The 25231-nt window shown below is 39.5% G+C and overlaps 1 protein-coding gene across 17 annotated transcripts in view; it reads right to left on the minus strand.

Moving 5' to 3' along the window:
• AGPAT4 (1-acylglycerol-3-phosphate O-acyltransferase 4) overlaps positions 1-25231 on the minus strand; it is a 1412586-nt gene that overhangs the window by 687296 nt on the left and 700059 nt on the right. For 14 of the 17 annotated variants that reach the window (XR_013830736.1, XR_013830737.1, XM_079939090.1 and 11 more), the window contains one exon: positions 953-1068. Coding sequence is in view for 15 of the 17 variants with exons in the window: in XM_079939090.1 (XP_079795216.1) it covers positions 953-1068 (116 nt within the window). In the remaining 2 variants the exon portion in view is untranslated. Of the gene's footprint in view, positions 1-952; positions 1069-3117; positions 3349-8204; positions 8260-8437; positions 8860-25231 lie in introns of those variants that run through there. The other 3 variants (XM_079939078.1, XM_079939079.1, XM_079939080.1) reach the window with 3 other exon arrangements.

Genomic DNA, 25231 nt, shown 5'->3' on the forward strand with positions numbered 1-25231 from the left:
ATGGAATCTTAGGTACCTATAAAAATGTGTTTTCATGTAATATTCCATGACACGGAAATCTTATCATGCTACCATGTTAAATGGAAAAAGCCACATACAAAACTCTATATACAATACAATTACATATAGCACACACACACACACACACACGTACACACACACACACACACACACACACACACATGCACCATACAGACATGCAAATGTTCAGGCATACCCAAGATACTGGAAAGAATTAAACCAAAATCTTATTAACCATGAGGATAGAATTTCTAACACTTTAAGTTAATTATTTCTAAAATAAAAAATAAAGCATTAACAAGAAAAAAACACAACAATCAGCAAAATACAAATGCAGAATATTGGGGTGTCCTCATGCAGGCTTTAATGACATCCCTATGCATGAATCTGTCAACATAAGGAGAAATAGTCATTTTCTCTAACCTACAGAGAGGGCATTCCTCTGCTGCCTGATATGAGAGGGGGCCTTACTCAATCAAGTGGTTAGTTACACATACACACTTAAATCTAACTGTGTATGAATACAGTAGCTTTTATTTATAAAACCCCCAAAAAATAATGACAGGAAAATTTTTCTTGCAGGAGACAATACTATTTTTCCAGCAATTGTCTCCTTGTGTATCTGGGAGGTGGTTCATTTCCTTAGAAAGATGTTGTGAGTTATTAATATAAAGGTCACAGCTTAACAGCAGGAAACACAGAGGCAATGCTCCTAGTAAGATAATATGATCAACACTACATATTTTAATGCCATCTTTATCAACTTTAATGGAAGGTTCTAAAATACTGGCTGGTGGGCTGCATTCTGACTTATAGAAAAATGTTTCCGATTTCTCCTTTGAAAAATTAAAAAGTTACTTTAATTACCTATTGTTTTCAGAGGCACTGAGAAAGCCACATGTTGAGAGTGACAGTGTTTTCAGATCCTTACCTGATGTCCATACATGTTATGCAGGTGATGTCTCGACTATTTGTTGTGATCAGGTTCAAAGCTACTGACGTTTCCTTGTCAGAGGTCGGGTGTGCTCCACATTTAAAGAAAAATTCCTGAAAGAATGAGAAATACGATCACTGACATGGAATCCGGCTGGCCATTTCCCCCTCTAAGCATTTTCACAGTAAAGAATCTCTTCAGGAAGAGAAGAGATCTATCATTAGGTGTGAGTCTGAAATAAATCAACATCAACTCTTTTGAGGGAAACTATAGCCCTTGTGCCAAACTATTCAACAAGTCCTCTTTTTAGAAGGGTCCAATTGTCTGCTAGTCTTTTCTTCTTTTTCTCTTTCAGCCAGGTTGCTGGGGGAACACTCTGTGTGTGCCCCTAGCTCACCTCTCGGTGAGAAGTGAGTCTGGTAAAATAACACAGTGTGGATGCAGGAGGAAGCCTGAAATAGCATCTCGAAAATGAGGAAGAGGAGACCCTGAGCCACGAAATGATTTGCCCAAAGTCAGACAGTCAGAGGTGAATCCAGGAAGTAACCCAGGTTTCTTAAAGGGAAACTCAGTGCTTTTTCTACAGGATCACCGCACAGTTGGTCAGTTAGCAGCAAGAATATAGTGCAGGGTAAGAAATCCAGCAATCTCAACTATTGATAAGCATGCTAATATTGCAGACTTACGGAGGAGCAGAGTGCGCCTCTCCCCTCGTTCTGCCCCCTTTGGCATCCCAGGATTCCCTGGGAGTCTCACCTGCCCACTCCCTGCCAGGCAGTTAGGAATGTTCTAAACCCGCACCTCTTTCCTTCTTAGTTCATTTCCCAGCCCTGTCCTGCCACACACTCCTTTATCTTAGCTTGTGGGATCGTAGTTCCCCAAGCAGGGACTGAACCCTGGCCCTAGGCAGTGAGAGTGTGAAGTCCTAACCTCTGACCGCCCGGGAATTCCCAAGATGCATCTTTTGATTGATAATATGCTCCCTTCTCAAACAAAATATTTTTTGTTTTTCTTATTTTCATCTTCTGTTATTTCTGTATTTTTCACATACCCCTTTTCCCTCTCACACACCAAAGTGTTTGACAGGTAAGTACTCTGCTTCTTGTCAAACAGTCTGTACAGCTTCCATGGTAATAACATCCCTGAAGCTAAATTGTGTGCCACTGCAAAACTTCTGTACAAATGTAACACTGGAGGACAGAAGAACCCTTGCGTATACACTTAATCCTCAGCTCCATTTGTGTATAACTACTGGGATATAGAAAGTATTTTCCCTTTTAACACTAGACCTGGTGTCAGCAAACTTTTATTAAAGCACCATATATTAAATGTCTTCAGCTTGGCGGGCCATATGGTCTTTGTTGCACTGCTCGACTCTGCATTATTGTCTAAAAGCAGCCATGGACCATATGCAAATGAATGGATGTGACTGTGTCCTAATAAAACTTTATTTACAAAAACATGTAGCAAATTGGATTTTGCCTGCAGGCACAGATTGTCCAACCAAAAGACCCTGAGATATCTGTGGAATGTCTTATTCACATTTGTATCCTAACAGTATATAGGACAAGCATTAGATATATTTTCTTAAATAAAAAAAAAAATCAATAGATTTACTTAATAAATGCTACCAGTGTTTCTTTATACATCTGACACCACCACTCTTAATCTGTCCTTTCCCTGCTTGTAACCAAACTAACTTCCTCCTCCTCTGACCTGAGACACAGTGAGCCACACCTGTGGGTGTCAAAGTCCAATGGGCATCAGAATCACCCAGGAGGCTTGTTAAACTAGACATCGCTGGGAGCCACCCCAGGTGTTCTGACACAGCGCCAAGGATTTGCATTTCCAACAAGTTTCCAGGTGATGCTGTTACTACTGCTCTGCGGACCACACTTTTGAGAACCACTGAGTTACAGCAACATTAGCGGTAAGGGGAGTAAACTCTACTTATTCTTTCGGAAGACAGTGGCTGTAGCAGACCTCGCTTATCACATGTGAAAATAATGTCATGTCTCAGGGAAAATATGTTACTCTTAAAAATCTGGAGTGTGCAGAGAAATGTCCTCAAGCCAGGAGTTAGGAACCCAGGCTGTTCTTAAGAACAAGTGTCTCATCAATTCCAGATGGTATAGCTGCTAGCTAGCCAGAACCCATCCTACCTGGGGCAAGTGACAGAGCAGCCCACCTGCCAGCCTGCAGTCCTCAGCCCAGAAGATGAGGGTGTGCCAACAGTCCTGCTATGATGGGTGGGGTGTGCAGTGCAGCTGATGGGAGCCCGTCAGGCATGTCTGTAAAGTCCAACGTGGCTTCCCTTGAAGCAGCATGGAAATCATACTGATTGTTTTTCTCTTTTAACATGGAATGCCACCCTTTTCACTCAATTTTTTGAAATGATATACATCCTTCAAAGGTCAGTTCAAGGGTATTATGAAAAAGAGTTAAGGCAAACCTTGACTATCAAAACAAGACGTCTGGAGGACATGACTGATCCTTGTGAAATACACAGAGCTAGCTGTGACTGCTTTTTGCAGATATGAAAAAAATGCTCACTCAAAACGAAAAGTAATTCCTCCAAAATGGCTGAGTTGGCTGGACTATCAAGAAGATATTTCATATACAGATAGTATTTATATTTTTTCTTAGCTTGCAGAAAGCTACTGGTAGACATTCAGCTAACAAATCACATACTGCTCTAACACCAGCTAAAAGTCAGATAAAAGCCAAAATCCTTTTTAATGGAGGTAGGGATTTGACAAACAATGGTATAATAAGTTACAAATGTTTGGAAAATTCCAGTAATTCACATGGCGTGATAGAATTAAAATACAAATTACCAACTCTGTATATTAAATATGTATCAGTCATCAGTGAATTTCCGGGCCTTCTCCACCAGTTTTTATGAAAGGAGGTTCTTTTCTGGTGCTAGAGTAGCAAAACTGGTGGAGGGTCCGAGATTTTGCCCAGCTTGCAAGCTAACAGACCGTCTCAGGGATGCTGGCAGAAGACATGAGACAAAAAAACTGCATGGCTCAGAGCCCAGGCAGAATGAAGTATGGACATCATGATTATGTCAGTTTCTCTGCATCCCAACTCCCAGGAGATGAAGTGGCCAGGCCAAGCTAGATGGGGGGTTTCTGCATCACAGCTGAGGACCCTGAGCTTAGGGAACCCAGATCTTTTATAAGGACCTGTAAGCCAACTTTCCCTTTGTCCTAAAGGGAGACACTGTGTTTATTATACTGAACAATAAGCAGGTCCACCTTTTACTCTAGAGAGAGATACTATCATTATTTTCCAGGTTGTTTGCTATACAATTTCCTTGAAAAGATTATCCAGAAAAAAAGGGTAGTGCTCCCTCACAAGTTGTGCAGAAACTTGAGAGAACCCTGGAGAAGTGTCTGCCAATAGTAATAACACCTTTTCCCACAGACTAATCAGCGGAACGATCTGATCATTTCCTGTCCTACACAATCAATGGGTTATTAGCACTTTCAAAATCTTTCTGATATTTGCAGGCTGCGTTCAAAACACACAAACAATAAAGCAAAACACAACAGAAGTAAAAAACCCTTGCTGAAAAATTCTGCCTTGGGTATTGCAACTTGCTTATGTAGAGTTGTCATCTCACACAGCTGCATGATTCTTTTGGAGTAATCGTCTACAAATTCTGCTTTCTATGATGTTTGATGTTTTTCTCTTGATTGTTCAGATTAAAAAATCAAGGATGCCAAAGCCAGAAAAATCTTCTACCCAGGGTCTAAGCAGTGTGGTCAGAAAGCTGACACCACCGTGAGATCTAGCCATCAGGGGCATGACACCAGCTGATCCCCACAAGGACCCAGGGAACAGCCCACTCTGGGCCAGATGACAGTGGTTGCGCCCCAGGGCCTGGCTGCTTGAGGTGGCATTACTCTAGTTCCAGTGGGTGCCGGGTTTGACAAGCAAAGTTACTGCTATATCACCAGGGATATAGTCCCCTATGGGTGCAGAAGAGAAAACTTCTTGTTCATTGCGGGGAGGGACATCTGTCAATTCTAGTGAAGGAAATATAGGATCCTTATGTGGTTAAATAAAGACTCTCAAAGGGACCCACCCATCCTTCACAAACGCCATCTCACAGGTAAAATCAGCTACAAAAAACCAGAAAGAAAACCAAACAAATCAAGTCCCATTAAATGAAATGAATTCCTGCACCTAACCAGGAGCTGCAGTTCCCACTGGCTGGCTCACTTCTCTTGGATCCATATACTCGGTTCTGGGAGGCCCTAATTAGCTATGGAGCTAAAGTCTATGACACTAATTGGCCAGGATTTTTTTTTTCCCCAAATGATAGTGTGAACTATTTTAAAAAATGAAAAAAAAAAAAAATCCCAGAGTAAGACCTTAAAAAATGTGCTGGGTTTATAATGTGACCCTGTTAAATGCTATTTAGTACTATAATGTGCTTTTCACCTTATTAATACTAAAGAGAAAATCCAAAATATAACAGAGTTATATTCTTTAAGTTCTTAGAAACATACTCATATTTTTGCCATTTCTTTCCTTCCATTCTCACTGGCTACGATTCTTTCCTTCCATTCTCACTGAGGCCTCGTATTTTATCATAACCCACTCATCCTTTCCTTTCAGATCTTAGAGGCCTAGCCCGCTGGCTGAATGACGCCCATAAAAAGCAATGTTATACGAAGGGAAAGACCTGTGAACCGTTCAACTGTTGGAAGCTACCTATTTCTCCTCATTCCATTCTGCTACGTGACTCAAGACACTGCCAGTGTTTCCAACAAAGGGGAAAATGAAAAGTATGGAAACGAATAAATAAACCAGCAAAATCTGAACTGGATTAATACCAAGAACCCAATTTATAAAAACTTATATAATCAGAAGCTAATCGTCAACTCTAAACACAAATTAATGTGTTCCAAATTTCTATAAAAATAACTTACAACTACCATCTGGCAAGCCCTGCTTGTCTCAAACACAATCTAGTTTCACAAACCTGAAAAAACAGCAGTGAGACCTGACTTCTTCCATCATGAAACTTCAAACAACTTTTATCAAACTTCTTAAAGTTAACAATTTTAATAGATATTGCTTAACAATTACATGTTTTCCACATAAAAATGGTCTCTCTTTACAAAGAGTTAAATCGCATGTTAGCCTCCAACTTCTTCTTAGTTAATATCCCCCAAAGGCAACGTATCTTTCCTTTGATAAAATAAAAGGGACACACAGTTTTCACTATAAGGTTACAGTGGATCTACGGTCTGTACTAAAGAAGTAACTGGCCATTTGCATGGGTCAGGGTCAAGTTAGGGAAACAGGGCCCATACCAGTTAGTTCAGTTGAGAGAATTTAATGCTGACGGAGATCTAGTTGCAAAGGTGGTGGAAACCCAGAATAACTAAACCAGGGCAGGAAGCTCCTTGCCATTAGCAGCGTTAGCACAGGGTGATCTAATCACCGGGGACTGGGGGACGGGGGTAGGTGGGAGGATGGATAAGATGCAGCCCCTGCCAAAGACCCCTCCCAAAGAGAAAGGGAGAAACATCCCAGCTCTGCCCTCTCTCCACCCTCCTATCTCTCACCAGGCTGTGCTTGGGGAAAGCCCGCCTGAAACAAGGAGAGGGGGTCTGCCTGTCCAAGCCACGTGCCAGCAGAGAGAGGAAGGGCAGGTGCATCTGAACGCCACCAGCACATGCTGGTGCGCTGTCAGGAGGCAAAGCCAAGTCAAAAGTCTTCAACATTCACTGCTTGTTAGTGGGGACATATTCTAATCAGCCTCCAGAAAAGGAAAAATGATACGTTCAGATACGGTTCTGTAAAATGTATTAAATAAAAATACATAAATATTTACACTAAATAATAAACCTGTCAAAAGATTACCCACCCAAATTTTCAACTAAGAGGGACTGAGGACACAGAGGCATTGTTATCTATGAGAAAACTAGTAATAAGCATCTTACATCCCTATCAAAGAGGTCCTCGCTGTTACCAAGTTACAACAGACAAACTGTCACTTAGAATCAATCTAAATGTCTCTCATGAGCCTAGAAATTCTGTCCGTAGTATCCTCAGTCCGTCTCTCCTCAGCCTGCCAGCTCCAACAGCTCCGCACTTGGTTATCTGCAGACTCTTTTGTAAGAAGCAACTGCTAGTTTTAAGTCTCATTAACCATTCAGAAATCTCATTATTAATGTGAATATGATAGTTTTAATTTTCTCTAAGCTAAAACATGACAAATGAGCATAATTACCATACTCTCTGCCTGGCGCATAAGAAAAACCTGTAAATGAGCCACGCCACGACCTGCGCATCTGTGCCTTATTATTAGCGAATCTCAGTTTTCATGCCGATGCGTTAGGCTCCCTTTATATTATGTAAATCCAGGAAATAATTATATAAGCTTGGACATAAAATAACTATGCAACTTGTTAGGTTGTATAAGACTTGTAGACTTTGCTAATTTAACAATGACAGTTGTAAAGTTAGGTTACACCTAAGTAAACAAAATCTCGAAAGTTAACGAGTCTGCTATCATGTTCAACGATGTTTGTTTTCTCTCAGTAAGGTGTTAATAAAGCCTCTAGATGGTGTGCAAAGTTTATCAGGAGAAAGAAAATCAATATACTCCCACAAAAAGCAAAATCACGTCAGATCTTTGCTGAGAAGGTCAGTTGCTGCCTGTAAGCATCACAACCGCTGACAAAACCTTACAGGCGGCTTTCCGCCTCCTCCAAGGCCGCCCGTCCTTCGGTTAACAACAAATAAATAGATGATATGCATATAAAGAAGCATGCACATGTGCACAGGCATGTAAACGCACCAGACACGCAACGTGCCAAGCCAAGCCATTCTAAGCAGGAAAAAGTCTTAGCTCTGAAGTCAGCAAGCACACAGCTTTCTCATCTCACCACTGCGTCAGGTCCAATGGCGCAGCCATTTTCATATCAGTAAAATTGTTATATTCCAAAAGAATTTTTAAAATTTTATCCTATTACCGAAGTTAAAAGTATAAGCTAGGTCTGCTACCTAGTCCAATGTATAAAATAAAAATAAAAATTAAATTCTAAAATCCAAAAGGCGAGGAGGAGCTTCAAGATGGCGGAAGAGTAAGACGCGGAGATCACCTTCCTCCCCACAGATACACCAGAAAAACATCTACACGTGGAACTGCTCCTATAGAACACCTACTGAACGCTGGCAGAAGACTTCAGACCTCCCAAAAGGCAAGAAACTCCCCACGTACCTGGGTAGGGCAAGAGAAAAAACAGAGACAAAGAATAGGGACGGGACCGGCGCCAGTGGAAGGGAGCCGTGAAGGAGGAACGGTTTTCACACACTAGGAGCCCCTTCGCGGGCGGAGACTGCGGGTGGCGGAGGGAGAAGCTTCGGAGCCGCGGAGCAGAGCGCAGCAACAGGGGTGCAGAGGGAAAAGCGGAGAGATTCCCGCACGGAGGATCGGTGCCGACCGGCACTCACCGGCTCCAGAGGCTTGTCTGCTCACCCGCCGGGGCGGGCGGGGCTCAGAGCTGAGGCTCGGGCTTCGGGCAGAGCGCAGGGAGAGGACAGGCGCGTGAACACAGCCTGAAGGGGCTAGTGCGCCACGGCTGGCCGGGAGGGAGTCCAGGAAAATGTCTGGAGCTGACGAAGAGCTAAGAGACTTTTTCTTGCCTCTCTTGTTTCCTGGTGCGCGAGGAGAGGGGATTCAGAGCGCCGCTTAAAGGAGCTCCAGAGACGGGCACGAGCCGCGGCTAAAAGCGCGGACCCCAGAGACGGGCATGAGACGCTAAGGCTGCTGCTGCCGCCACCCAGAAGCCTGTGTGCGAGCACAGGTCACTCGCCACACCTCCCCTCCCGGGAACCTGTGCAGCCCGCCACTGCCAGGGTCCCGTGATCCAAGGACAACTTCCCCAGGGGAACGCGACGCGCCTCAGGCTCGTGCAACGTCATGCCGCCGGCTCGTGCAACGTCACGCCGCCGGCTCATGAAACGTCACGCCGCCTCTGACGCCGCAGGCTCGCGCCGCCTCTGCACCCCTCCCTCCCCCCCACCCCCCCCACCCCCCCCCCACCCCCCGGCCTGAGTAATCCAGAGCCACCGAATCAGCTGCACCTTTAACCCCGTCCTGTCTGAGCGAAGAACAGACGCCCTCCGGCAACCTACACGCAGAGGCGGGGCCAAATCCAAAGCTGAACCCCGGGAGCTTTGCGAACAAAGAAGAGAAAGGGAAATCTCTCCCAGCAGCCTCAGGAGCAGCGGATTAAATCTCCACAATCAACGTGATGTACCTGCATCTGTGGAATACCTAAATAGATAACGAATCACCCCAAATTGAGGAGGTGGATTTTGGGAGCAACGATATATATATTTTTTTCCCCTTCTTCTCTTTTTGTGTGTATGTGTATGCTTCTTTGTGTGATTTTGTCTGTATAGCTTGGCTTTTACCATTTGTCCTAGGATTCTGTCTGTATTTTTTTCTTTAACTAAAATTTTTTTTCTTAATAATTATTTTTTATTTTAATAACTTTTATCTTCTTCTTTCTATTTTTTCTCCCTTTTATTCTGAGCCATGTGGAGGACAGGCTCTTGGTGCTCCAGCCAGGCGTCAGGGCTGTGCCACTGAGGTGGGTGAGCCAAGATCAGAACAGTGGTCCACAAGACGCCACCCAGCTCCACGTAATTTCAAACGGCGAAAATCTCCCAGAGATCTCCATCTGAACGCCAAGACCCAGCTCCACGCAACAATCATCAAGCTACAGTGCAGGACACCCCATGCCAAACAACTAGCAAGATAGGAACACAACCCCATCCATTAGGACAGAGGCTGCCGAAAATCATAAGGCCACAGACACCCCAAAACACACCACCAGACGTGGACCTGCCCACCAGAAAGACAAGATCCGCCTCATGCACCAGAACACAGGCACTAGTCCCCTCCACCAGGAAGCCTACGCAACCCACTGAACCAACCTTAGCCACTGGGGACAGACACCAAAAACAATGGACACTATTAACCTGCAGCCTGTGAAAGGAGTCCCCAAATACAGTAAGTTAAGCAAAATGAGAAGACAGAGAAACACAGCAGCAGATGAAAGAGCAAGGCAAAACCCCACCAGACCTAACAAATGAAGACGAAATAGGCAGCCTACCTGAAAAAGAATTCAGAATAATGATAGTAAAGATGATCCAAAATCTTGGAAATAGAATAGAGAAAATACAAGAAACGTTTAACAAGGACCTAGAAGAACTAAAGAGCAAACAAACAGTGATGAACCACAAAATAAATGAAATTAAAAGTTCTCTAGAAGGGGTCAACAGCAGAATAACTGAGGCAGAAAAACAGATAAGTGGCCTGGAAGATAAAATAGGGGAAATAACTACTGCAGAGCAGAATAAAGAACAAAGAATGAAAAGAATTGAGGACAGTCTCAGAGACCTCGGAGACAACATTAAACGCACCAACATTCAAATTATAGGGGTCCCAGAAGAAGAAGAGAAAAAGAAACGGACTGAGAAAATATGTGAAGAGATTATAGTTGAAAACTTCCCTAATATGGGAAAGGAAATAGTCAATCAAGTCCAGGAAGCACAGAGTCCCATACAGGATAAATCCAACGAGAAACACGCCAAGACACATATTAATCGAACTATCAAAAATTAAATACAAAAAACAAATATTAAAATCAGCAAGGGAAAAACAACAAATAACACATAAGGGAATCCCCATAAGGTTAACAGCTGATCTTTCAGCAGAAACTCTGCAAGCCAGAAGGGAGTGGCAGGACATATTTAAAGTGATGAAGGAGAAAACCCTACAACCAAGATTACTCTACCCAGCAAGGATCTCATTCAGATTTGATGGAGAAATTAAAAGCTTTACAGACAAGCAAAAGCTAAGAGAATTCAGCACCACCAAACCAGCTTTACAACAAATGCTAAAGGAACTTCTCTAGGCAGGAAACACAAGAGGAGGAAAAGACCTACAATAATAAACCCAAAACAATTAAGAAAATGGTAATAGGAATATACATATCGATAATGACCTTAAATGTAAATGGATTAAATGCTGCAACCTAAAGACACAGAGTGCCTGAATGGATACAAAAACAAGACCCATATATATGCTATCTACAAGAGACCCACTTCAGACCTAGGGACACATACAGACTGAAAGTGAGGGGATGAAAAACATATTCCATGCAAAACCTAACCTTACACCTAAAGCAATTAGACAAAGAAGAACAAAAAAACCCCAAAGTTAGCAGAAGGAAAGAAATCTTAAAGGTCAGATCAGAAATAAATGAAAAAGAAATGAAAGAAATGATAGCAAAGATCAATAAAACTAAAAGCGGTTTATTTGAGAAGATAAACAAAATTGATAAACCATTAGCCAGACTTACCAAGAAAAAAAGGGAGAAAATTCAAATCAATAGAATTAGACACGAAAAAGGAGAAGTAACAACTGACACTGCAGAAATACAAAGCATCATGATAGGTTACTAGAAGCAAATATATGCCAATAAAATGGACAACCTGGAAGAAATGGACAAATTCTTAGAAATGCACAACCTTCCAAGACTGAACCAGGAAGAAATAGAAAATATGAACAGACCAATCACAGGCACTGAAATTGAAACTGTGATTAAAAATCTTCCAACAAACAAAAGCCCAGGACCAGACGGCTTCACAGGCAAATTCTATCAAACATTTAGAGAAGAGCTAATACCTATCCTTCTCAAACTTTTCCAAAATATAGCAGAGGAAGGAACACTCCCAAACTCATTCTACGAGGCCACCATCATCTGATACCAAAACCAGACAAAGATGTCACAAAGAAAGAAAACTACAGACCAATATCACTGATGAACGTAGATGCAAAAATCCTCAACAAAATACTAGCAAACAGAATCCAACAGCACATTAAAAGCATCATACACTATGATCAAGTGGGGTTTATCCCAGGAATGTAAGGATTCTTTAATATATGCAAATCAATCAATGTGATACACTATATTAACAAATTGAAGGAGAAAAACCATATGCTCATCTCAATAGATGCAGAGAAAGCTTTCAACAAAATTCAACACCCATTTATGATAAAAACCCTCCAGAAAGTAGGCATAGAGGGAACTTTCCTCAACATAATAAAGACCATATATGACAAACCCATAGCCGACATCATCCTCAATGGTGAAAAACTGAAACCATTTCCACTAAGATCAGGAAGAAGACAAGGTTGCCCACTCTCACCAGTATTATTCAACATAGTTTTGGAAGTTTTAGCCACAGCAATCAGAGATGAAAAGGAAATAAAAGGAATCCAAATTGGAAAAGAAGAAGTAAAGCTGTCAGTGTTTGCAGATGACATGATACTATACATAGAGAATCCTAAAGATGCTACCAGAAAACTAGTAGAGCTAATCAATGAATGTGGTAAAGTAGCAGGATACAAAATTAATGCACAGAAATCTCTTGCACTGCTATACACTAATGATGAAAAATCTGAAATTGTTGAGTTTATTTACAAAAATAAACTCAAAGTGGCTTAAAGACCTAAATGTAAGGCCAGACACCATCAAACTCCTAGGGAAAAACACAGGAAGAACACTCTATGACATAAATCACAGCAAGATCCTTTTTGACCCACCTCCTAGAGAAATGGAAATAAAAACAAAAATAAACAAATGGGACCTAATGAAACTTAAAAACTTTTGCACAGCAAAGGAAACCATAAACAACACGAAAAGACAACCCTTAGAAAGGGAGAAAATATTTGCACATGAAGCAATGGACAAAGATTAATCTCCAAAACATACAAACAACTCAAGCAGCTTAATATCAAAAAAACAAACAACCCAATCCAAAAATGGGCAGTAGACATAACTGGACATTTCTCCAAAGAAGATATACAGATTGCCAACAAACACATACAAGAATGCTCAACATCATTAATCATTAGAGAAATGCAAATCAAAACTACATTGAGATATCACCTCACACTGGTCAGAATGGCCATCATCAAAAAATATACAAACAATAAATGCTGGAGAGGATGTGGATTAAAGGGAACCCTCTTGCACTGTTGGTGGGATTGCAAATTGATACAGCCACTATAGAGAACAGTACAGAGGTTCCTTAAAAAACTAAAAATAGAATTACCATATGACCCAGCAATCCCACTACTGGGGATATACCCTGAGAAAACCATAATTCAAAAAGAGTCATGTACCAAAATGTTCATTGCAGCTCTATTTACAATAGCCAGGACATGGAAGCAACCTAAGTGTCCATCGACAGATGAATGGATGAAGAAGATGTGGTACATATAAACAATGGAATATTACTCAGCCGTAAAAAGGAACAAAACTGAGTTATTTGTAGTGAGGTGGATGCACCTAGAGTCTGTCATACAGAGTGAAGTAAGTCAGAAAGAGAAAAACAACTACCGTATGCTAACACATATATATGGAATTAAAAAAAAAAAAAAGAAAAAAGAAAAATGGTCATGAACAACCTAGGGGCAAGACGGGAATAAAGACACAGACCTACTAGAGAATGGACTTGAGGATTTGGGGAGGGGGAAGGGTAAGCTGGGACAAAGTGAGAAAGTGGCATGGACATATATACACTACCAAACGTAAAAAAGATAGCTAGTTGGAAGCAGCCGCATAGCACAGGGAGATCAGCTCGGTGCTTTGTGACCACCTAGAGGGGTGGGATAGGGAGGGTGGGAGGGAGGGAGACGCAAGAGGGAAGAGATATGGGAGATACGTATATGTATAACTGATTCACTTTGTCATAAAGCAGAAACTAACACACCAGTGTGAAGCAATTATACTCCAAGAAAGATGTTAAAAAAACAAACAAAGGCTCTGAAAACACAAATTTTTTTTTTCTAAACTTGGCATGAAAATTCATTTATGGCATAACCTGACATGAACTGGCATGACATTATTTCTGGTCTATATTTATCCAGCCTAGTGTGACTATTCATGCTTTTCACTGCAAAATTACTATTTTTAAAAAAAATGACAGGGTGTAGACATTCCTGGAGATATTTCAGTTAAAATGTATGAACTGCAGGGCTTCCCTGGTGGCGCGGTGGTTGAGAGTCCGCCTGCATCATGCAGGCGGAGACGGGTTCGTGCCCCGGTTTGGGAGGATCCCACATGCCGCGGAGCGGCTGGGCCTGTGAGCCATGGCCGCTGAGCCTGTGCGTCCGGAGCCTCTGCTCCGCAATGGGAGACGCCACAGCAGTGAGAGGCCCGCGTACCGCAAAAAAAAAAAAAAAAAAAAAAGTATGAACTGCAGAATATTTCTAATATCTAAAAATTTCTAAATTTAAAACACTTCTGGCCCCCAGGTAGTAGATAAGTGGTTACGATTCTGCAACATAAAATTGTCTTAAATTCTTACTAATCCAGCAGGATGATCCTTGAAGTTCTAGACACAGTCTTTTATGTGAATCACTACAATGGTACCTTTAGTTCAGTCCAAATGAATAATTTTAGTCTACTTGAAATACGTACATAAATAAATCCATGTGCACTTCCTACATTTCCCTTTATGCCAGACATAAACAATTTGAAAACTTTTAATGCCACCTACCTTCAAGAAGTCTAACTTCAAAACAAAAGCCACAAATAAAATGATTATCTTCCCCTCTACACCTGGATTGTAAGTTCTTCAGTGTGCCTTGACGAGGGCTTATTCAAATGTAATACTACTCAGTCATAATTGACTACTTGTAATTTACAAATAAAAGGGGGAATTGTTAAAGGAGACATATCAAATGATTCCTGAAGAGTAAACTAGAAGGTTTGGGGTCATTACTGACGCTTATAAAGTGCATGAGTTTACATAAATGTCTCTGTTCAGGCGGGAAAAAACAATCCTCATTCTCAGCTCAGGCAGCTGCTCAGACACCCTCAGACCCTGTTCCTCCCCTTCTCCTTCTCAGCCCAGGGTGAACTGGCATCTCTGGCTTCTCAATCAGAACACAACATCCCTCCACTTGCAGCCACAGCGTGAGAACCTGTCCAAGAATGAAGCCAGTGCTCAGAAGGGAACAGGGACAAGAGATGGAGAGGCAGAGCCCATGACCACATTCCTGTCCTGGATTTAGCTATGCCTGTGGCCCAGTTAATTAATTTATTTACATCCACCTCAAGAAATAACCATGCTTCTGGGGATTTTTCCCTCCAATGTTTACTCATTCAGAAACAAGTGTGATATCTTCTCCTTGCTCAGCCCTCAACTAAAAGCTGAGGATACAAAGGTAAACAAAATCCCTGCAAGAGTCCATAAGCCTGAAGGATAACGAGACACATCAACAAATATTTAAACAAAATTAAAACATGGTAAATACCTTCCAGACACCTGAACACTCATCTGGGCAGGGGCGAGAGAACAATGTGCAGCTTATGGGAGAACGGGAAGGCTCAGCTTTGAAGGGATAGTTCAAGTGGGTTTTAAACCATCAGAGTTTGCCAGGTGGAGATGGTAGAGAAGAGAGCTCGGGAGCAAAGGTGCGTGAGAACTTGTGCTGGGGGATCAGACTCGCCGGAGCCTGGGACGCCTGGGCAGGGGAATGATGGGAAATCTGTAATTCTCTGTGCACATAAACATTGGTCACACCCCATCAAACTCATGCTAGTGCTTTGAGAACCTGAAATGTGCTGCTTATGTGACTCTTCACTGTCATTCTTCAACGATAGAAAGGTGTGACAGCCAAGAATAGGAACCACGACTATTTCCTTGTCACCAATTTTGAACGATCACGTTTTCAAAACAGGTGTTTGATTTTAACTTAGCAGTGCATGTAAACTTCCAAGACAAATTTCCACATTATCTTCAGACTGGAAAACAGGGATTTTCTTTTTCCTTTATTATCTTGGAGAAAGCTTTCACCCCAGTGGCTGTGCCCTAGATATTACATCACTGCAGAATTTTGAGAGCAAATGCTTTGACTATGGTTGTTACTATTTCTCAGCTTGTGCATAATCATCTTGCTCTTAACAGCCCTTAAAGGCCCTTGACTCCAATCTTTCTGGAACTTAAGGACAGCTTTCAAAGTTGTATTTGTTCCATAGCGTGTTGTGAGCTGAGAGGCACCCAATGGCCAGAGAACACAGCTTTTCCTGACATCTAACTCTTTCTCGGAAATTACTAGCCATTTCAGGAGAATCTGGTTAATTATTTACACACACTACAGCTGTTAGTCTTCTTTACCAAGGTCTGACGTTCAGTTGACTAGCTAGTTGCTCCAGCATGACTTGCCCTGGATTGCCATCAGCATTCCAATAATGTCTAATAATGTTAGCTTCCCTCTCACCACAGCACAACAGCAGCTACTTATGTGATGTCATCTGCTCAGTGTAAAAGTCGAGCATATCTTTTCTTTCAATTTTGTAGCCCAGCCAGACAACAAAAGACAATATTCATTATTCTAATTGTGCTTTATTTCCTTTAGAAGCTAAAGGTTTCATAAGCTCTCGTAATGTGTCAGCTTGAAGGAACATAATGGCATCACAGCATCTGCTAGTTTCATGTTTAAGCAAAGCTTTCCCGCTTTTGTTCTCTGATAAATAAAATGAGATGTTAAAATATTTTGTTCTTAACAGAATGTTTCCTTTGTAATTTTGATTACTTGAGTCAACCTTCCAGAGAGGATACATAAACAAGTATCTGTTAGCTGATAATAATCTGCAAGACACTGAGGAGACGGGTCATACTTTTGAAAGTTTGCAATGACTCACCATCCCTAGATGAATGGTGTTCCTACCATTTTCTAGGCACTCTCTAGAAGTTGGCAGTTATTTCATGTTTGCTTCTAAATGTGCAAAAAACTTATTCCAATCAACAATGGTAAATAATGTAAAGGAACTAGTTAATCATATTTTCCTGGTTCTTTATCCTCCATGTTAAACACAGGGGCCTGAGCAAGGCTTCTGAAGCCTTTCCAGCACTCACCTGTCTCACCAGCTTTCCCTCCACATTGCTGTCCCAGTCCTGCCAGAAGGACCTTTTCTTGTCACCCAGAGGACTGCACTCTCTCTCGTTCTGGTTCCTTGCACAAGATTTCCTACTACCTGGCCTGTCTTCCTTCTCCCACTCATTTCAATCTCCCAGTGTCCTTCATGCCTCAGCTTACTTGTCACCAGCTCCTGAAGCCTTCCTGATTTCCCAGGGCTGGGTGAGAGCTATTTCCACATTATCTTCTGTTTCTATCCTGCTCTGTGTTTAGTGCCTTCGGAGCCCTTACCTGTGGGGCTGAGAGCACCTGCTTGTCTAGTGGACTCATCACAGGGCAAATGAACTGAGGGCATTTCATGCTGGTGCCTGGTACAGGGCCTGGTACACTGTAGGTGTCAGAGTGGTCGAAAGAATGAGCTCTCCCAGTGTATTTGAAGAGCAAGAAAGAAAGGTGAAGAAGAAGTCTCCTGGGCCCGGGGGCATGCTCTGGGGAAAGTGATGGACAGGAAATTCTGAATCACAGCCTTCTGTATTCCTGGGAATTGTGTTCGTTCCTCTATCTTTGCCCACCTGTGCCTTCCTCTGAGCTTTTATTGTTGCTGTGGCTCCTGCTGTTGAATCTACTGTGCTGCTTGTTAGGAAAATTGCCCCCAATCCCTGGATCCAGTGGTGGCAGAATGATGCTGTCACTTTTCTCTCGTAGCCAGAGGCTGAGAAATGCAGCCACTGTAACTTCAAAGTGTCCAGTCTAGACATGGAAAGTGCAAGAGAAACATAGTTTTGTGTAGCAATAATTCACAGAATGTAACATAACTTGCTTTTGGCTACAAGCAAAGAGAGATATGGAACAATAAAAAAAAAAAAAGCCTAGCTTTAAAACATTTTAAATGACTTTAGACTTGGAATCTAAACTTTTTTTTTTCCCCTCGAAAGCCCTTGTTTCCTTTGGCAAGTAGAATTTAAAGCTTCTTTTTATTCCTGTTTTCTTTACTGCAGGCAGCACAAGCAACCATAAACACTCCACTCAAGATAAAACTGGGCAAAGGCAAGTCCTTTATATACTTTAATAGTTTCCTGCATTCTCTGCATTTATTTTATTTCCTCATTATAAAAGGAAAAAAATAAAGTACAATTCGTAAATTTACCTATGAACTATATACATACAGGAAAACCAAGATGAATAGAATTTGGAAATAAATATTACAGAGTGATTTTTTTTACTTTTTATTAAGACAAGTTTTTAGAAGAGTTTTAGGTTAACAGCAAAACTGAAGGGAAGGTACAGGGATTTCTCCTATACTCCCAACCCCCTACATGCACAGCCCCCCTATTATCAACGTCCCCCAAGAGAGTAGTACATTTTTCACAGTGATGAACCTATATTGACACGACATAACCACACAAAGTCCACAGTTCATACTACGGTTCACTCATTGTGTTGCACATTCTACAGGTTTGGACAGAAGTGTAATGACATGTATCCATCATTACAGTATTTTACAGATTTTCACTACCCTAAAAATCCTCTGTGCTCCAACAATTCATCCCTCTTCCATCTCCCAAGCCCTGACAGCTACTGATTTTTTTTTTTTTATTCTCCATAGTTTTGCCTTTCCCAGAATGTCATATCGTTGGAATCATACAGTATGTAGGCTTCTCAGATTGGCTTCTTTCACTTAGTTATATGCACATAAGGTTCTTCCAGGTCTTTTCATGGCTTGATAGCTCGTTTCCTTTTAGCACTGAGTAATATTCCATCGTCTGGACGGACCAGTTTATCCATTCACCTACTGAAGGACATCTTGGTTCCTTCCATGTTTTGGTAGTTTTGAATAAAGCTGCTATAAACATCCATGTGCAGATTTTTGTGTGGACATAAATTTTCCAACTCCCTTAGGTAAATACCAAAGAATGTGATTGCTGGATCATATGGTAAGAGTTTTGTGAGAAACCTCCAAACTATCTTTCAAAGTGGCTATACCATTTTCTTTTTCCGCCAGCAGTGAATGACAGTTCCTGTTGCCCCACACCCTCTCCAGCATTTGGTGTCATCAATATTTGAGACTTTGATCATTCTAATAGGTGTGTAGTGGTATCTCACTGTTGCTTTCATTTGTGTTTCCCTGATGACATATGATGTGGAGCATATTTTTAGATGCTTATTTGCCATCTGTATGTCTCCTTTGGTGACGTGTCTGTTAAAGTCTTTGGTGTATTTTTAAATTAGGTTGTTTTCTTTTTGTTGAGTTTTAAGGAATTTTGGTGTATTTTGGAATTTGCAATTATTTTCTCTCAGTCTATGGCTTATCTTCTCATAACCTTGACATTGTAGAGCAAAAGTTTTGTAGAGAAAAAGTTTTGAATTTTAATGAGGTCCAGCTTATCAATTATTTCTTTCATGGATTGTGCCTTTGATGTTGTATCTAAAACATTGTGCTATGCCCAAGTTCATCTAGGTTTTCTCCTATGTTATCTTCTAAGAGGTCTATGGTTTTGTGCTTTACCTGTAGGTCTATGATGCATTTTGAGTTAATTTTTGTGAAGGTTGTAAGGTCTGTGCCTAGGTCCATTTTTTGCATGTAGATATCCAGTTTTTCCAGCATTATTTGTTGAAAAGACTATCTTTGCTCCATTGTATTGTCCTTTGCTCTTTTGTCAAAGATCAATTGATTACACTTATGGGGTTTATTTGGGGGTTCTCTATTCTGTTGCACTCGTCTGTTTGTCCATTCTTTCACAATACTACACTGTCTTTGCTGCGGCTTCATCGTAAATCTTGAAGTCAGGTAGTGTCTGTCCTCCAACTTTGCCCTTCTCTTTCAACATTGTATTGGTTATTCCGGGTCTTCTTCTTCTTCATCTAAACTTTAGAATCAGTTTGTTGATATCTGTAAAATACCTGCTGGGATTTTGATTGGAATTACATTGCAAGTATAGATCAAGTTGGGAAGAACTTACATCCTGACAATATTGAGTCTTCCTATCCACAAACATGGAATATCTTCCCATTTACTCTTACTTCTTTGATTTCAATCATCAGGGTTTTATAGTTTTCCTCATATAGGCTTTATACACATTTTGGTAGATTTATACATGAATATTTGTTTTGAGATGCAAACGTAAGTGGTATTGTGCTTTTAATATCAAATTCCACTTGTTCATTGTTGTTATATAGGAAAGTGATGGACTTTTATTAACCTTTTATCCCACAACCTGCTATAATCACTTATTAGTTCCAGGAGTATTTGGTTTATTTTTTTCTGATTCTTTTGAATTTTCTGCATAGATGTGTCATCTTTGTACAAAGACAATTTTATTTCTTCCTTCCCAATCTGTAAACCTTTATTTACTTTTCTTTCCTTGTTGTGTTAGCAAACTCTTCCAGTATGATGCTGAAAAGCAGTAGTGAGAGGGAATTCCTTACCTTATACCTCATCTTAGCAGGAAAGCTTCTAGTTTCTCTATATCAGGTATGACACAGTATTTTCTCTATGTCAGCATAACAAATTACAAATGCAAGAAGTAAAAACCCAATCAGCCATTCTCCTTATGGAATATGTATAGATGTGTGTAGGCATGTATGTTTTATAAACATGTATATTTCTCATTGACTGGTCAATTTAAAAGTCAAATAAATTTATACTATCTATCTTTCATAGTAAGTAAAATGATAAGGAAAAAAAATCAAACCTTTTAAGTCATGAGAGTACCATTAAAATAACACATGTTAATGTTTATACATTTATCCCAATTGTTTTGAGAAATGCATGTTATGTTGGAGGAACAAAGATGAAGAATGTCCCTGAGACTGCATAGTCTAGTAGGAAGGAGACATATAAAAATAAACATGCAAACAAACAAAATAAGGGATTGTGGAGAAATATCAGTGTGACCCTCTTTATCTCTTAAGTAGGCTTATCATTAAGCCTACTTAAATCTCAGAGAAGGCATCTGTGCATGGTCTGTGTGTGAGGGGAAAGTCTCCAGGGCAGTTCTAGGCCACTGCCAGTGGGGACCAGGCAGCAGACCCCCCTCCACATCCGTGCAGGAGAGACTCCTCCTGATGATGGCTGGTAGCCCTGGGGTCAGTTATACCATTGGGAAGAATTTTTTTTTTTTTAATCTAAAGAAAATTCTTAAGGAAATATAACTGGGACACAATAAAGTGTTTTAATCAGGTTTAGGTGTAATTTGAGAACATAATTTAAGAATTTAAAATTTCAATTAAAAACAAACAAACGAAAGAAATGTATACTGCTCCAAGAGTGAAGGCAGAGTAAAACTATTAATAAAATGGAAATCAGGAGTGAAAAGATCAGAGCCATGAATGTGAAAATGAGTACATCAATATGCAAATCATAAACAAAGAGAAGAATTAAAGAAATAACACAAAAGATCTTCTGTGAGGTAAAGCATTGACATTTGTAAGCTACCCAAACAAATCCAAACCATAGAATAAGATAAAACAACATCCTAATTCACATGAAGAAACTAGTGTACATTAATTTGAAAGGCCAATAAAGCTACCAGAAAAGTAATACAATATATTGATTTACTCATGAATGATGCAAAAATCCAAAATATATTTCTGACAAATTAATACTAGCATTGTAGTAAAATATGAATATGCCTTGAACATTTGTTTATTTATTTAGCAAATATTTACTGAGCATCATCTCTGTGCCGGATATTATTCTGGGTGCCAAAGAAACAATGATAAACAAAACAGTCATAGTATAAACATTCTAGGATGAGGAAAAGACCATAAACAAACAAATGAATATGTGATATATTTCCAGACAGTGAGGACTGCAATAAGAAACTAAGGTAGGAATGATGTATTTCGAAGTACAAGGATGCAACAACCTTAACAAATTTGTCAATTTAATTCATACTATCCAAACTTAAAGGAGATACATGTGATTAGGTCAATGGTAAACCCAAATCACTTGATCAAAATCAGAAGCCATTCCTAAAAGTCCTGTATAAAATAAGAAGAAAATTCAGCTACACTAACACAAAAAATAATATTCAGCTACCATAAATTTAATAAAGTCATCTGTCAACAGGAAATCATTTCAACTAAATGAAAATGCTCACTAGTACTAGTATTATCCATGGTTGAAGAAGAAAAGAAAACAGAACACACATCATCAATGTTAAAAAAAATGACAAATTTATCTTTATTCTAGATGACATGACAACATACCTAAAAAACTCGAGACTCTATTAAAAGTTACGAAAGTTAATGAGAAAATTTTGTTACATGGATAAATACAAAGTATATAGTAAAAATTAATTGATTTTCCCTGTATTTGCAAAATTCAGTTAGAAAAGAAAATAGAAAAAAATCCCTTTCCTAATAGCGACAAAAGCCATAAAATAATGGTACATTTATTCAACAAGAAAGGCAAAGGATTTATTACAAGTATTTAAAATAAAGACTTGAGTAAATGAAGAGGCAGAGTCCTGAATGTAAAGGTTATTATCAATGAAAACATAGTGCTAGAATTTATATATACTTTTGGTTCAAGTCACATTGGAATCCTAGGTGGAATTATTTTGGTAGAAGAGAAGAAGATTGGCACAAAGATTTTTTTTTTTTTTTTTGGTCATTTTTTTTAAAACATCTTTATTGGAGTATAATTGCTTTACAATGGTGTGTTAGTTTCACAAAGATTTTTTTTAAATCATATGAAAAATAAAGGTGTGAGAATTTACATTTTTGTATGAGGGTGAGGGTAACACCTAGGAGGTGTTACAACTTATTAAGCTATATAATATAATAATATAATATAATAGCCAAAGAAACATAGTATTTGTGTAGAAATACATAAATTGGCCAATGGAACAGAATAGAGAACCTAGAAATATCTGTAAATATATATGCAACTTATATGACAAAGTTGGCCTTTCCATTCAGTGGGACAAAGATGGGTTATTTGACAAATGGTGTGGGTATAACTGAATAGCTAATAGTTGGAGTGAATAAATGGTCAGCCATTATTAAAGAAAAGAATTCCAGATGGATTAAATATCTAAATATGAAAACAAACAACAAAAAGTTTAATAAATATTCAATGGAAAAAATTGTTGGTTAATTCATATAAATTGCAATGTGAGCAGTGGGGAGAGCTTCTTTGGAAAAATATAAATGAAGTCTCCTTGTATAAAGAAAATGCTCTGAATTTCAAAACTTTCTGCAAAGCAAAAAGACTAAAATGTTTATACAACACATACTAGACAAAGGGTTAATATACCTACTCTTAAAAAATACTTCTGCCAATTACATTAGAAAATACCAAACGGTCCAATTCAATACCAAATAGAATATGAGACGGCAAATTCAGGAAGAGAAAATTCAAAAAGAGTAATAACATGAAAAGATGCTTACCTTTACTGGTGGTCAGAAAAATGATAATTAAGAACAACAAGGACATGCCATTTTCACACTTGACTTTAACACACACTCACTAGCACTAGCATTCAATGCTAGTGAGTGTGTGTTAAATGAGAACACTGTGTGAGAGGGTGGGAAATGCCTCAACTTCTCTGGAAAATCATCACAGAAGTTTGGATGAAAATTTTAAATGTACATATTGTTTTATCCAGTTATTCTGATTCACAAAAATAATAGTACTGATGTATAAAAATTTACTCATTGGGATTTTACTTCAGTATAGTGTGTTGGACAGAAAGAAAGAACCCATCAAGATCAGATTTGTTCAATATTTATGTTATGGAATATGATGAAACTATTAAAATGAATGTTTGATCTATATACATGTATTGATCTTAAAAGTTTTATAGGAACTGCTATTATGTGAAAAAAGTTATGGTGAAATAAATATAGTATCATTACCATTTCAAGAAAGAGAATTAAAACACCCATACAAAGACAACCCTCAGAATGGGAGAAAATATTTGCAAATGAAGCAACTGACAAAGGATTAATCTCCAAAATTTATAAGCAGCTCATGCAGCTTAATAGCAAAAGAACAAACAACCCAATCCAAAAATGGGCAGAAGACCTAAATAGACATTTCTCCAAAGAAGATATACAGAGTGCCAACAAACACATGAAAGAATGCTCAACATCACTAATCATTAGAGAAATGCAAATCAAAACTACAATGAGATATCATCTCACACCAGTCAGAATGGCCATCATCAAAAAATCTAGAAACAATAAATGCTGGAGAGGGTGTGGAGAAAAGGGAACCCTCTTACACTGTTGGTGGGAATGTAAATTGATACAGCCACTGTGGAGAACAGTATGGAGGTTCCTTAAAAAGCTACAAATAGAACTACCATATGACCCAGCAATGCCACTACTGGACATATACCCTGAGAAAACCATAATTCAAAAAGAGTCATGTACCAAAATGTTCATTGCAGCTCTATTTACAATAGCCCAGAGATGGAAACAACCTAAGTGTCCATCATCGGATGAATGGATAAAGAAGATGTGGCACATATATACAATGGAATATTACTCAGCCATAAAAAGAGACGAAATTGAGCTATTTGTAATGAGGTGGATAGACCTAGAGTCTGTCATACAGAGTGAAGTAAGTCAGAAAGAGAGAGACAAATACCGTATGCTAACACATATATATGGAATTTAAGAAAAAAAAAATGTCATGAAAAACCTAGGGGTGAAACAGGAATAAAGACACAGACTTACTAGAGAATGGACTTGAGGCTATGGGGAGGGGGAAGGGTAAACGGTGACAAAGCAATAAAGAGGCATGGACATGTATACACTACCAAACGTAAGGTAGATAGCTAGTGGGAAGCAGCCGCATAGCACATGGAGATCAGCTCGGTGCTTTGTGACCACCTGGAGGGGTGGGATAGGGAGGGTGGGAGGGAGGGTGACGCAAGCGGGAAGAGATATGGGAACATATGTATATATATAACTGATTCATTTTGTTGTGAAGTTGAAACTAACATACCATTGTAAAGCAATTATACTCCAATAAAGATGTTTAAAAAAAAAAAAAAACACCCATGCAAATATGCCTGCTTTTTAAAATGAGCACAGAAAAATGTATAAAAGAATAAACAGAAAAAAAAAGTTCACATTAATCATCTTGGGGGAATGAAACTGGGAGAACAGAGAAAATTTATTTTCTTTACATGTTTCTTGTTGTTTAAATTGTTACAAAGGGTATGCATTCTTTGAAAATAAAGTACTCAAAATAAAGATAAGTGACGTTGATAACAGCAACAAAGCAAAGACAAACTGATGGGCACTAGACCAGAGGATGAATTTTGGAGATTGTTGAAGGGTAG

The sequence above is a fragment of the Stenella coeruleoalba genome (assembly GCF_951394435.1).
Source record: "Stenella coeruleoalba genome assembly, chromosome: 12".
Lineage (NCBI taxonomy): Eukaryota > Metazoa > Chordata > Mammalia > Artiodactyla > Delphinidae > Stenella > Stenella coeruleoalba.